This window comes from Acinonyx jubatus, chromosome B3, assembly GCF_027475565.1.
Source record: "Acinonyx jubatus isolate Ajub_Pintada_27869175 chromosome B3, VMU_Ajub_asm_v1.0, whole genome shotgun sequence".
Taxonomy (NCBI): Eukaryota; Metazoa; Chordata; class Mammalia; order Carnivora; family Felidae; genus Acinonyx; species Acinonyx jubatus.
This window is the reverse complement of record NC_069386.1, coordinates 117,750,774-117,765,074: the sequence shown is the minus strand read 5'-3', so window position 1 is coordinate 117,765,074 and position 14,301 is coordinate 117,750,774. Positions and strand designations below refer to the sequence as shown.

Below are 14,301 nucleotides of genomic sequence, written 5' to 3'. Positions count from 1 at the left end.
TGGTCAGTTTGAGTGTCACTTGACCCGGTGTCCCGCCAACTCTGCAGCTCTGTCCCGCCCTGCCCTTGGGGAACGGGAGAGGGGGCGGGAGAGGCTCTTCTGGGGCTCCATCAAAGAACTTGTATTTTTCTGAGAACGATGCTCCCAGACCCTGGGGTGTGCCCTTCTCTGGCAAAAGACAGAGCCCCTAGATGTGCCTTGGAGTCGTTCTGCCGCAGGATTCCGGTGTCCGCCCACTTAGCGGGAGTGGGCCTGCTGATAGCCTTTCTTAGCACGCTCGGCTGCTTTGTACGGGCCCCAGGTATGGCTGTCCATCTGTGCTTTTCTTCCCCACTAGTGTGGAACTTGCGGTCAAATTTTAGCAACTTGGCTAGGTTTTGCTACTCAGTATCTCTCCGAGGTAGTTTTTGTAGCCAAGCTAATTATTTTGATATAATGTTTTACTCTCACGTGGTAACTCTGGCCGTCTCTTTGTGGGGCCCAACAGTGACTCAGCCAAGTGTAATGATAATAAAGTGAACTACCAGATCGAAAATAATCTGTATAACTTGGTTTCAACACTAAATGGTATTCTATAACTTGTTAACATTAGAAGAGCGTTTATTTGTCTTCATGCTTCAGTTCATTTGTGTAAGCTGTTTGAAACAGGCAGTTTACTTTTTTCCTGTAACTACTCAAAAGATTAATGCACATGGGAAGTAAAATGGACAGCAGTAGTCGGTGTTAATGCTTCAACATGTCATATTACAGCTTTATATGTTTCAGAGAAATTCCTTGGTGGGCCCTCCAGGGCAGTCCTTTCTGATTCCTTCTTTTCTTTTCTAGCTGATTCTACTGCTTTCTCTATATATGCGGTTTCAGACGTTTCCCGCTACTCCGACGGTCCCAATTATCTCAGCATCTGGCCTGCCTGTCATCAACTCCTACAGCTCCCCACCAGTCTGCCAGAATTTCCCAGGGTGCCCCCCTCCATCTTGCATTCCTTCCCTCTTGTTTCTGAGGGAAAAGAATCTTTCTCTTCGCATGAGTTCTGTTGAATTAGTCCCTTCCGGTACCCTCCAGGAATTGCCTCCATCACTTTATCCCTCCATCTTGTTTACCTCAAGTTGTATCTACCCCCACACTCCTTCTCTTTGGTTTTAACATATGTTTAACTTTCCCCTGCAAAACAAACCTCACTTCCCGTGACCTGCTGCTTCTCATCTTAGGTTCCCCTTCATTTCTCCTCTTCTCCACAAGACTTCTTAATAGATAGCTGTACATTTGCGGTCCCCACTCTCTCATCTGCCCTCATTGTCCAGTCCGTTGTGGTCTGGCTTCCACCATTACCATTTTCTTTAACTGCCAGGCTGCCAATGACTTCCCGATAGCCAAAGACAAAAGCTATTTCTTCAGCCTATTCATCTGCCATCATTGATTTTTCCCTCCCTTGGAACTCTCTTCTCACTTGCTCCGATGTCTTCTTGGTTTCTTCTTTCATGTGCTTCCTCCATCTTCTTCCAGGTCTCTGACATTTATGTCTTTTCCTCACCTGCCTCCCAAATTTGGTGTTCTCCAAAGCCCTCTGGTTTCTCATATATATGCACTTCCAGACATTCTCTTCCTTAATGATTTCAACCAAATGCTGACATTTCTGGTCTCACCTATGTTTAAATGATATCCACCTTAACACTCTCTCCTTAGTTACAGACTCAAATTTCCAACAGCCCGTGTATCACCTTCACATGAGCGTTCCTCAGGAACCTCAAACTCGGTATGACAGAAAACAAACTCATGATCATCTCCCCGTTTCCCCATCTACTTCTTGTCCGGGGTTCTCCTTCATGCTGATAGCGTGTCGTCTTCCACTCCTTCCCTTTGGTCACCCCTTCTGTTTCACTAGTCAGCAGGTTCTGTTGAATTTATTCTGCAATGTCTCATACATGACTGTTTCTTGTTTGGTTGGGTTTTTTTACAGTTATTTATTTATTTATTTATTTATTTATTTATTTATTTATTTATTTATTTATTTTGAGAGAGAGTGTGTGTGCGCAGCAGAGAAAGAGGGGGAGCGAAAAAATGCCAAACAGGCTCAAACAGCGCAGAACCCAGTGCAGGGCTCAAACTCACGAACCATGAGATCGCGACCTGAGCCGAAACCTAGAGTCGGTTGCTAAACCAAATGAGCCGTCCTGGCGCCCCTGTGACTGTTCCTTTATATTTCTACTGCCCTTGGTGAGTTCTTCCTCAGTTTTCATTCAGAGAGCATCACTCTCCTAACTGCTATTCTTGCTTGCAACATCTGTTCCCAAAGCTCATTTTTTATGCTGCTGCCAGAGCAGTTATCCTACTACCTCCGACCCCCATCATTCTCCTACCTAGTGGCTTCTTCTTTACCTATATCTTTACCTATACCTTCTTTATCTTTCCCCTTCAAGTTGGAACACATAATTTAACGTGGTTTTTGGATCTGCCAGATGAGGTCCAGTCTACCTTTCCAGCCCTGCCTCTCCAGAGTCTAGCCCAGTGGGTAGCACCCCTGGCTGAGCTTTAGGGCTCCCTGGAAAGCGATTTCTGGGGTGAGACCTGGGTATTGGTATTTTGAGAAGCTTCCCCCAATGTTCTATTGTTCAGTGAGGGTTGAGAACCCCTGGTCCAGCCACACCTGACTACTTGCACTCCCCGCCCCCCCCCCCCCTTTCTTATCTCAGCAGTACTAACTTGCCTCAAGTTCCATGCGCTGGAAGGTGGGAGAGCGTAACATTTCTGGGAGTGGGCTCTGTACTCAGACTGCTGGAAGCAAATCCCAGCTCTATCACTTACTGGTCGTGGTTGTGTAACCTTGGATGATGTGCTGCTTCCTCCAAGAACACTTTCCCAATCTTCCCAGTCAAAATGAATCTTTTTGCTCCTTTGCGCTTTCATATATCTTCTGTCCTTGTGGCAGGACAGGGCTGACTCATGATGAGCTCTCAGTGGATGGTCGTGGAATTGATGAGCATGTTGTACACTTTATTTGCATGCATAGTCATCCCTTATACTAAATAAACCCTTTAAAATTTTTTAAGGGTTTTATTTATTATTTTTGAGAGTGAGAGTGCGAGAGGGGGAGGGACAGAGAGAGAGGGGAATAGAAGATCTGAAGTGGGCTCTGTGCTGACAGCAGCAAGCCCAATGCGGGGCCCAAACTCACAGATGTGAGATCATGACCTGAACTGATGTCACACATTCAACCAACTGAGCCACTCAGGCACCCCCTAAATAAATTCTTTGAGGACAAAATTATATATCATTCATCTTTGTATATTTCTTTGTATATTCTACGTATGTCCCATATGTAGTAGACAATAGTTGTGTTTTGTTTGTTTGTTTGTTTGTTTTTAATTCTATAGAGAAACTAGTTTTTTGTTTTGTTTTGGGATTTTTTTGTCTTTTTTTTTTTTAAATGAATTTTTCAGGGGCGCCTGGGTGGCTCCGTCAGTTAAGCGTCCAACTTCAGCTCAGGTCATGATCTCGCAGTTTATGAGTTCGAGCCTCACATTGGGCTCCGTGCTGACAGCTCAGAGCCTGGAGCCTGCTTCAGATTTTGTGTCTCCCTCTCTCTCTCTGCCCCTCTCCTGCTTGTTCTCTCTCTCTCTCTCTCTCTCTCTCTCTCAAAAAAAAAAACATTAAAAATGAATTTTAGAGAAAGAAATAACATCAGTCAGGCACTCTGTTTAGCATTATTTTCAAATATTTCCAAGTATAACATTCAATCCTGCTTCCCACCCCACCTTCACCCCCACTAAGGTTATATGATTCCTCAGGATCTGGATCCTCACTTTTCAGTGGGGGAACAAGCAAAATGGTTAATCTTTATGACTTCTGTTGCAAATCCACCTCACCTCGCCAAGTCTGCCTTCCTGGAATAATCACATATGGAGTCTTATATTATGAAAGGATGTAATGTATACAAGCAGTCCAAAGAGGAACAATAAACACCACAGTTTTCCTTCACATACATTCTTAATCATAAGGATAGCTGTATTCAAATGCCTGCAAGATGACTGTACTTTTAACAATCGTCAGCCACGACCCCCTTGACAATTCCCTTTTCTGGAAAGAAATTCATGCATTGTGGTCATTTGGCTTAGATTGATTGATTCAATTGTGATTCCAGGGCCGTGGGTTATTTTGCTTGTGTTTGTGATTGGTTGACTTAGATAAGCATTATTTGGAGTTTTCATAGTAAGCTAGAATTTCATGGGCAGCTTCCAGAAGCACAGAAGGAAAAATAACTGCCGTTGGGACCTCTCTATTCACTTATCTCCCTTGCTACCAATTCCAGACTTGGGCATGGCCCAAAATTTGAAGAGAACTGAAAGAAAAAGGGCAGAAAGTTACCAGGCATACCTCAGAGACATCATGGGCTCTGTTCCAGATCACTGCAATAAAGTGAAGGTTGCGATAAAGTGAATCAAATAGAAATATAACTTTTATATGCATTGCTTTCCCAGTGTATTATATTGTAGTCTATTAAGTATGCAATTGCATTGTGTCTTTAAAAAGTGCCCATACCTTAATTTGAAAAATACTTTGCTAAAAAATGCTAACCATTATCTGAGCTTTCAGTGAGTCATAATCACTGATCATAGATCACCATAACAAATATGATAATGATTAAAAAGTTTGATGTATCGTGAGAATTACCAAAGGGTAACTCAGAGACACAAAGTGAGCAAATGCTGCTGGAAAAAAAAAAAAAATGATGCTGTTAGACTTAATCAATGCAGGATTGCCAATGTGTCCTATTCAATTTATTTGTTTATGGTATTTAATGTCTATCATCTATCTCCCACTTCCAAAATTTAAGTTCCTCCCGACCAGTGATCCTTTTTGTCCGCTAATGTAGGTCAACCACCTAGAAATGTGCCTGGGACACAGAACGCTTTCAGTAAATATTCACTGAGTGAGTAAATTTATCTCAAGTGCTTCTTCACGTGTGTCTTTCTCCCCACGAGAAAAATGAGAAAAGGGGTGCGCTTAGACACCGAGGTGGGGGAGGCCTGTGTCTGTAGAATGAGAGCTAAGACTCTGGACAGATCCCGCACCCAAGGTTTACCGGCGCTCCCAGACTAGCCCGATGGAAATCCCGCCTTCTGGGCGGGCCCTGGACCGAGGGCGCCGTTTCTGATTGGTCATACGAGGTGATGGGCATGGGAGACAGCGAAGGAGGAGGCGTTCTCTAGGCTTCCGGGCGCCGAGGTTACCGGACTGTGGGAACCGTTGGGGTGCGGGTCGCCGGTGTAGTCCCTTGCGCCTGACAAGAGGACGTGGAGGGTGAGCCTGGGACAGGGCCCCGTGGCGTGCTCATAGTTTGATTACCCCTAAAATGTTGGTAGGAGGTGATTCTGGTGGCCGAGGGGACCAGGTCCGTGGGAAGAGGAAGGGATGGAGAGGGAGCCAGGTGAGAGATGGGTTTAGGAAGGTAGTTGGATAAGCAGGTAATTGCCCCAACAGGGGCCTCTGTGGGCATTTGTGACCCGTAGCTCTTTGGCCTGGGTGATTTCCTGTCACTTACAATATCCGCGCTTGCACGTATTCGCTTCTGTGCTCTGAAGTTCGAGGATCATTATGTCAGGGAGAGGTCGCAGGGGTTACAGATGGAGACGTGTGGGTATGGCCCTTTCTTCTTCAGGATTTGGGGTCCTGGAATAAGATACCGAGCCCTTTACTTTTCTGCTTTTCTGGTCCCTGACAGGTATGAGCATGAACATGGCAGAAGGGGACACCCTGATATCAGTGGATTATGAGATTTTTGGGAAGGTCCAAGGGGTGTTTTTCCGCAAATACACTCAGGTATGTGGCCTACAAGCTTTGGGGACATAGCTAGGCTATGTGTATGGGAACAAGAGACAGTGTTCCTAACAAATGTGTTTTGGGAGACGCTGGCTGTCTGGTAGCCGCATGGTATTTTGTAGAGCAATGGGTATGAAAATGCTTTGTAGTGAGTGAAATACAATGTAAATGGCAGAATCATCTGCTGTTACTATCGGTCTTTCCTGACAATGGTACCAGAGTACCTAAACACTTATTAATGAGCGTCTCTCTTCCCCAGGGGAATCGAGGGCTTTCCCAGTTCTCCCTGTTGTGGCCTCATCAAACGAGATCACAATTCTTGTAGGAAAGCTAACATTGGTCAGATGGCATTTAGATGAACTATTGATAAACTATGCAATTTATGTAATTGTTTCCTCTGCAGCTGCTGCATTTTCTTCAGACCTCTTTTATTTCTTCCATCTACCCCATTCCCCCACTTGATTCCTTCCTACTCATTATGGCTTTGAAAGAAGAGTTACCTTTTCAAGCTAAAGCTTTTCTAATAAAAATACCTTACGTATCCCAGGGTAAGTAATGGTAACATTGAACATGGAGTCTAGTATTCCTACTAGAGTAATAGAGAGTAATTGTGGACATGAACAAACCATTGACAGCCAGACTCTACCTCTGCCTTAATGCCACTCACCTACCCTCAACTTGCACACACCGCTGCAATCTCAGTTTGCTTTCTGTCTCTGAAAGAGGATATCAGGCCTTCCCACTGTATTGCCAACCCCAAAGATAGTGAGTTAAGACTGAAGAACAAGAAGTGTCACAGTCCTGGTACTGTGGGACAGAAAATTCAATCCTGCATCTTCGAAATATGAATGGTACGTGTCATACCTCTTTTTCCAATCGCTTGCAAATCAGTTCCCCCTGTTTCATACTCATACGTGAAGTGCTTGTTGAAAAAGAGAACTGCTGAAACGTTAAAGCAAGAGCTATGTTCCAATTAGCTTTGGTACCAAGTATGCAGTGTAAATTCCTGTGTCTTAGTAAATTGAGGTGATAGCGTCAAAGATTAAAGTTGTTGAGGGAAAGGACCTGGCAGTATTATAGCCCATCTTTCTCTACTGTCCCCTCACCCCTTATGTCAGTGCCATGCTGTCTTGATTATTGTAGCTTTGAAGTAAATTTTGAAGCTGGGATGTGTGAGTCCTTCAGATTTGTTCTTCCTTTTCAAGATTATTTTTGTCTATTCTGGGTCCTTTATGTTTCCATGTGAATCTTACAATTGATTTGTCAATTTCTACAAGAAGGCAGCTGGGATTTTAATAGAGACTGCTTAAAATCTGTAGATCATGGGGCGCCTGGGTGGCTCAGTTGATTAAGTGTCTGACTTCGGCTCAGGTCATGATCTCTCAGTTTGTGGGTTCAAGCCCTGCATTGGGCTCTGTGCTGACAACTCAGAATCTGCTTCAGATTCTGTGTTTCCCTCTCTCTGTGCCCCTGCCCTGCTTGCACTCTATCTCTCGTTCTCTCAAAAATAAATAAGCATTTTTAAAAATTTCTAAAAATCTGTAGATCAATTTAGGAAGTATTGTCATCTTAACAATATTGTCTTCCATTTTTGAGCATGGGATGTCTTTCCATTTATTTACATCTTCTTTAATTTCTTTCAACAATATTTTATAGTTGTCCATAAGTAAATCTGGTATTTCTTTTGTTAAATTTAGTCCTAAGAAATGTATTATATTCGGGGCGCCTGGGTGGCTCGGTCGCCTAAGCGGCCGACTTTGGCTCAGGTCATGATCTCACAGTCCGTGAGTTCGAGCCCCGCGTCGGGCTCTGTGCTGACAGCTCAGAGCCTGGAGCCCATTTCGGATTCTGTGTCTCCCTCTCTCTGACCCTTTCCCGTTCATGCTCTGTCTCTCTCTGTCTCAAAAATAAATAAACGTTAAAAAAAATTTTTTTTAATAAAAAAAATGTATTTATTCAATGCTATTATAAATGGAACTGTTCCCTTAGTTTCATTTTTCATTGTTCGTTGACAGTGTATAGAAATACAATTGATTTTTGCATATTCATCTTATATCCTGCAATCTTGTGAACTTGTTTACTAGTTCTAATTTGTGTGTGTGAGTTTATCCCCTAAGATTTTTCTGTATATGAGATATGTCATCTGTGAGTAAAGGTAGTTTTACATCTTCCTTTCCACTTTGAATGCCTTTTATTTCTTCTTCCCTGCCCTGGCTAGAACCTCCAGTATAATATTAAGTAGATGTGGCAAGGGCCACTTGTCTTGTTCCTGATCACAGGAGAGAGTGTTCAACCTTCCACTATTAGTTATGATGTTAGCTGTGGGTTTTTCACAGATACCTTTTTATTAGGTTGAGGATGTTCCCTTCTATTCCGAGTTTGAGTGTTCAATTTTGTCAAATGCTTTTCCGTCATCTATGACATGATCATCTGGTTTCATCCGGTTTCTGTTTTATTTGCTAATATGGTATGTTACATTGTTTTATTAATATCATGCTTATAATTAATATGATTTTTTAAGCTATAGTGTATTGATTTTTCTATGTTGAACCAACCTTGCATTGCTAGGATAAACCCCAATTTTTCTTTGGTGTGCCATCCTTTTTATATGTTGCTGTATTTGGTTTGTTCATGTTTTGTTGAGTTTTGCATCCATATTCACAAGTAATATTAGCTTAGAGTTTTGGGGTTGTTTTTTTTTTTTTTTTTCTTGTGATGTCTTTGCCCAGTTTTGATGTGAGGGTAATACTGGCTTAATAGAATGATTTGGGAAGAGTTTTCTTTTGTTTTGTGGAAGAATTTGTGAAGGGTTGGTGAAAGAGTCTTCTTTAAACATTTGATATAATTCACCTCTGAAGCCATTTAGTCCTGGGCTTTTCTTTGTGGGAAGTTTTAAATTACTAATTCAGTCTCTTTATTTAGTACAGGTCTATTCACATTGTCTATTTCTTCTTGAGCCAGTTTCAGTAGTTTGAGTCTTTCTAAGAATCTTCCCTTTTCATCTAAGTCATGTAATTTGTTGCTACCCAATTGTTTATGGTATTCCCTTATAATCCTTTTTATTTTTGTAAGCTTGATGGTGATGTCCCCTCTTTAATTACTGATTTTAGTAATTTGAGCCTTCTCTCTCTTTTTCTTTATCAGTCTAGCTAAAGGTTTGGCAATTTTTGTTGATCTTTCTAAAGAACCAACTTTTTGTTTCAGTGATTTTCCTCTTTTTTTCCATTCTCTGTTTTATTAGCCCCTACTCTAATCTTTATTATTTTTATCTTTCTGCTTGTTTTGAATTTTGGCTTGATCTTCGTTTTCTAGTTTCCTAAGATGGAAGTCTAGGTTATTGATCTGAAAGGACTTTCTATTTATTTATTTATTTATTTATTTATTTATTTATTTATTTATTTACATTTATTTATTTTTGAGAGACAGAGCATGAGCAGGGGAGGGGCAGAGAGAGAGGGAGACACAGAATCGGAAGCAGGCTCCAGGCTCTGAGCTGTCAGCACAGAGCCCGGCGCGGGGCTCAAACCCACAAACCGCTAGATCATGACCTGAGCCGAAGTCGGACGCTCACCTGACCGAGCCACCCAGGTGCCCCTGCAAGGACTTTCTTTTTAGATGGAGACTGGAGTTGGTGATTATATTCCTTAAAATAATGTTTTCAGAATATGGTTATGAGGAAGAATTAGCTTCCTGTAATTTTCTTAGGAACAAACACTGTTCATTTATTTCGATAGATATTCAAAACTGAACATGATTCAGCAACATTATGCTATCACTTAAAAATATACTATCATTTAAAAATAAGAACAGAATAGGGGAACCTAGGTGGCTCAGTCGGTTAAGCGTCCAACTCTTGATAGCAGCTCAGGTTGTGATCTTACTTCTGTGAGATCAAGCCCTATGTTGGGCTCTGTGGTAAGCAGAGCCTGCTTGGGATTCTCTCCCTCTCTCTCTCTCTTTTTTATTTTTATTTATTTATTTTTTTAAAACGTTTATTTTATTTTTTTGAGACAGAGAGAGACAGAGCATGAACGGGGGAGGGTCAGAGAGAGGGAGACACAGAATCTGAAACAGGCTCCAGGCTCTGAGCTGTCAGCACAGAGCCCGATGTGGGGCTCGAACTCACGGACCGTGAGATCATGACCTGAGCTGAAGTCAGCCGCTTAACCGACTGAGCCACCCAGGCGCCCCATCTCTCTTTCTTTTTTAAAAAAGGTTTTTAAGTATGTATGTATGTATGTATGTATGTATGTATTTATAGTGTATTCATTTTGAGAGAGAGAGAGAAAGCACACACACAAAAGCCAGGGAGAGAGAAAGAGAAAATCCCAGGCAGGCTCTGAGCTGTCAGTGCAGAGCCCAACACAGGGCTTGATCCCACAAACAGTGAGATCATAACTTGAGTGGAAATCAAGAGTCAGATGCTCAACCAACTGAGCCACCCAGGTGCCCCTCCCCCTCTCTCTCTGACTCTCCCCTGTTTTCTCTCTCAAAATAAATAAATAGACTTTAAAAATAAAAATAAGAACAGGGGCACATGGGTGGCTCAGTTGGTTAAGCATCCAACTCTTGGTTTTGGCTCAGGTCATGATCTCAGGCTTTTGTGGGTTCAAGCCCTGTGTTGGGCTCTGCACTGACAGCCTGCTTGGGATTCTCTCTCTCTTCCTCCCTCTCTGCCCCTCCCCCACTTGTGCTGTCTCTGCCTCTCTCAAAACAAATAAATACATTTTTGAAAAAATAAAAATAGGGGCGCCTGGGTGGCTTGGTCGGTTAAGCGTCCGACTTCGGCTCAGGTCATGATCTCACGGTCCGTGAGTTCGAGCCCCGTGTCAGGCTCTGTGCTGACAGCTCAGAGCCTGGAGCCTGTTTCAGATTCTGTGTCTTCCTCTCTCTCTTCCCCTCCCCTGTTCATGCTCTGTCTCTCTCTGTCTCAAAAATAAATAAACGTCAAAAAAAAATTGAAAAAAGAAAAAAAGAAAATAAGAACAGAATCAAATGCACAAATAAAACCTACAGGAAACTCCTATAGGCAATTCCCATTCTCAACACCAATCAAACTTGGGAGTGTTTTTTTCTGCTCTCAGGAGTTCAGATAAATCACATTGCAATTTAAAGATTATTGTGACTTTATAAACTCCTGCTCAAAACTTAATATAATCATTATTATATCTAGTTACCATATAAGGTAACTTCTAAGATCTAAGGATATCGGACCCTCCTAGGTTAATCTGAAGCAGAAGAGTGCAATTGTTATACAAAGTCAATTGGATGTAGTCCTTCCTTGAAATCCATTCTCTGTGTTTTCTTTTTTTTTTTTTTTTTATGCCACCATTTTGGCACTTAATGTGTGCTGTAGGTATCTTCTATTTTTCTTCATTCCTTAATTTTCTCTGTATCCCTTAAATTGGTTACTTATTTGACGGCAGCCTCTTTGTTCATTATACAAACATGTCTTTGCTTTGAACATAACTGATATGATAGATACTTTAGTTTCTCATCAAACATGGTTTTCCGTGCATAACATTTTCTTTGGCCTACTGCAGCAATTTCCCATATTTATTAGGTCACTACTCTGGCATTTGGGCACGCAATCATGTTAACTCCCATTTTCTTTTGTAACCCAATTCCTTCCATTTACATAGGTTACTTTAACAATAAATTTTATAATATCTCTGCTTGCAAATTTTACCAAAAAAAAAAAAATTACCTGTAAACATTGCTACCTTTCCCAGTTTTTCAGTCATTCCACAGTTTAATGACTTAAAGGAAAGAACGTTGGAAAGGCTAAGAGAAAAGCAACTACAATGATTAGATGGTATTCATAAACTTATTCAATTTAAAGGTGCTGTGATTATTTAGACAGAAAGAAAAGAAAATCAAATAAAAACCTAATAGTTATATAGTCTCATGAAACTTTGATGTTCAGAGGCTAATCACTATATGATTTTTCCTGCCCTAGGAGGAGGATAGAAAGTGGGCTTTGGATATAACATAAAGACTTTGGGTTAGACAGTTTTTCTATAGTGAGAACACAGGAATGAGTTGCCCAGGAAATAATGATTTAAACAAAAATTTTTTTTAACGTTTATTTATTTTTGAGACAGAGAGAGACAAAGCATGAACAGGGGAGGGGCAGAGAGAGAGGGAGACACAGAATCTGAAACAGGCTCCGGGCTCTGAGCTGTCAGCACAGAGCCTGACGCGGGGCTCGAACACACGGACCGTGAGATCATGACCTGAGCCGAAGTCGGACGCTTAACCGACCGAGCCACCCAGGCGCCCCGATTTTTAAAGATATAATGGACACTCGTTCATCTGGATTTGTTTAGGTGTGGTCCTGGCTAAAGACAAAGAGAAGGATCAGATAACTTCATGCTTTTTCTGTTTAATATACCCACCAGATTCTTGATTAGGAGAAAGGAAAATGAGCAAGATACAGCCCAGTATCCTAACAACAATCAGCCTTAGGGAATCATTTTGAAAGCATCTGATTTGCTTTAGTACTTAAGTCTTTAGTACTTGACCAAACTGATTACATAATGAAAATTTCTAGTGCCTGGGTTTTATAGGGTAGAAGAAGGAAATGGCGTCAAGTGGCCAACTCTTCATGTTAAGGTCAATGAGATTCTCCTTGCTGTAGTTCTGTTTTGACTGTTCTGGACAATATCAAATTAGTTTCAGTGGCTTGATTCTAGGCCAAGATTCTGGCAACAGATTGTAGTCGCACTGTTTTCAATCTCACTGGATTTTTCTCTCTCATATTTTTCTTTCCCTTAGGCTGAGGGTAAAAAGCTGGGATTGGTTGGCTGGGTCCAGAACACTGACCAGGGCACAGTGCAAGGACAATTGCAAGGTCCCATCTCTGAAGTGCGTCATATGCAGGAATGGCTTGAGACAAGAGGAAGTCCCAAATCACATATCGATAGAGCAAACTTCAGGAATGAGAAAGTCATCGTAAAGTTGGATTACTCAGATTTCCAGATTGTGAAATAATGGCCCGAATTTAAATTTTCTAAGATAAACTCACTGGTTTTGTTTTTATTGTTAATACAGAACTATTCTGTGTTCAGTATTAGAATTTGTCAGTAAGTTATGTTAGTATCAGATATTTGAATATCACTGTATATGTATGATAGAAGGATGACAACTAACTATTCACAATTCTAATAAATAAAAACACATTAGAACCTTCTGTGTAGGGTACTTTCTTTGGTGAACTTCATTTTGGGCAAAATAAGAGGTATTTACTCAGCAAACATCTATGGGAAGAGAGTTTTGAGGTAGTTTAAAGAGAGCTGAAAGAAAAAGAAATTACTTTGAATCATTTTAAAAAATTGTTTTCATGAAGTTTTCTTCAGGAAATTGTACACCTATTAAGGTTAGCTGTTTAAATGGCATTTTGGACTAATTACTTTTACTTTTCTGGAGTTCCCGCTGTCATTCCTCTCCTCTGGGCAAGGATTTCATATAAAGCAATGTTATGGGATAAATTATGTCACCCTATCCCAAATTCATATGTTTAAGTCCTAACCTCAAACTGTGACTATCTGGAGATAGAGTCTTTCAAGAGGTACTCAAGGTTAAATGAGGACATTAGAGTAAGCCCCAATCCAATATGCCCCAGTGTCCTTAAAAAAAAAAAGGAAATTGGACACAGACATGTACGTGCACTGAGGAAAGAACATGTGACGACAGAGGGAGAAGACTGCCACCTACAAGCCAAGAAGAGAGGTCTCAGAAGAAATCAACCTGTCAACACCTTGATCTCAGCCTTCTGGCCTCCAGAACTGAGACAAAATAAACTTCTATTGTTTAAGCCCCTCGATGTGTGGCATTTTGTTATGGCAGCCCTACAAGCAATACTCAGGATTTTGCCTCATCATCCAGCCCTTCACATGTGTCGATTAGTCTCGGTCAGTCATTTAACAGGTGGATCGCAAATGCCTACTGAGTTTAACATGTTTGTCATAAATTACAATTTTTGGAAATACTAGATTGCTCTGAAAACGAGACAGCAAAAACTGAGGATTGGTTGGTCATTCCCCAAATATCGGGATCCCTGGGTGGCTCAGTAGGTTGAGTGTCAGACTTAGGCTCAAGGTCATGATCTTGCAGTTCACAGGTTCGAGCCTGCCATCAGGCTTGCTGCTGTTGGCCCATAGTCTGCTTTGGATCTTCTGTCCCCCTCTCTCTGCCCCTGCCCCGCTTGTGCTGGCTCGCTCTCTCTCAAAACTAAATCACCATTAAAAAAAATAATTCCCCAAACATCTATTCCCACAGGGTTCTTAACGTTCTTATTCAGTTTGAAAATAAGCTGCAGTGGCATTAGGAACACAACGAAAAAGTCAATGAAAGGAGTCTCGGGGTCCTCATCCGTACATGAAGAGGGTGGAGCTAGTTTCTCAGTGTTTTCCAGCTCTGAAATGCTGTAATTCTGTAAGATGGAAGGGTGTGGATTTATTCACCCATCGAGTGCCTCACCGT

The 14,301-nt window shown here is 41.6% G+C and overlaps 1 protein-coding gene across 3 annotated transcripts; it reads left to right on the top strand.

The window, feature by feature from the left end:
- Positions 1–33: 33 nt before the first annotated feature.
- On the top strand, positions 34–13,009 carry ACYP1 (acylphosphatase 1). 3 transcript variants are annotated; one of them, XM_015071624.3, is made up of 3 exons: positions 34–301; positions 5,720–5,817; positions 12,595–13,009. In XM_015071624.3, the coding sequence occupies exons 1-3, from the start codon at positions 139–141 to the stop codon at positions 12,808–12,810; spliced, it is 477 nt and encodes a 158-aa protein (XP_014927110.1). In that variant the 5' UTR covers positions 34–138; the 3' UTR covers positions 12,811–13,009. The 3 variants fall into 3 exon arrangements, with proteins under 3 accessions (XP_014927110.1, XP_014927113.1, XP_014927112.1); XM_015071627.3 differs by lacking the exon at positions 34–301 and adding an exon at positions 2,060–2,214; XM_015071626.3 differs by lacking the exon at positions 34–301 and adding an exon at positions 5,152–5,298.
- The last annotated feature ends 1,292 nt before the right edge of the window (positions 13,010–14,301 follow it).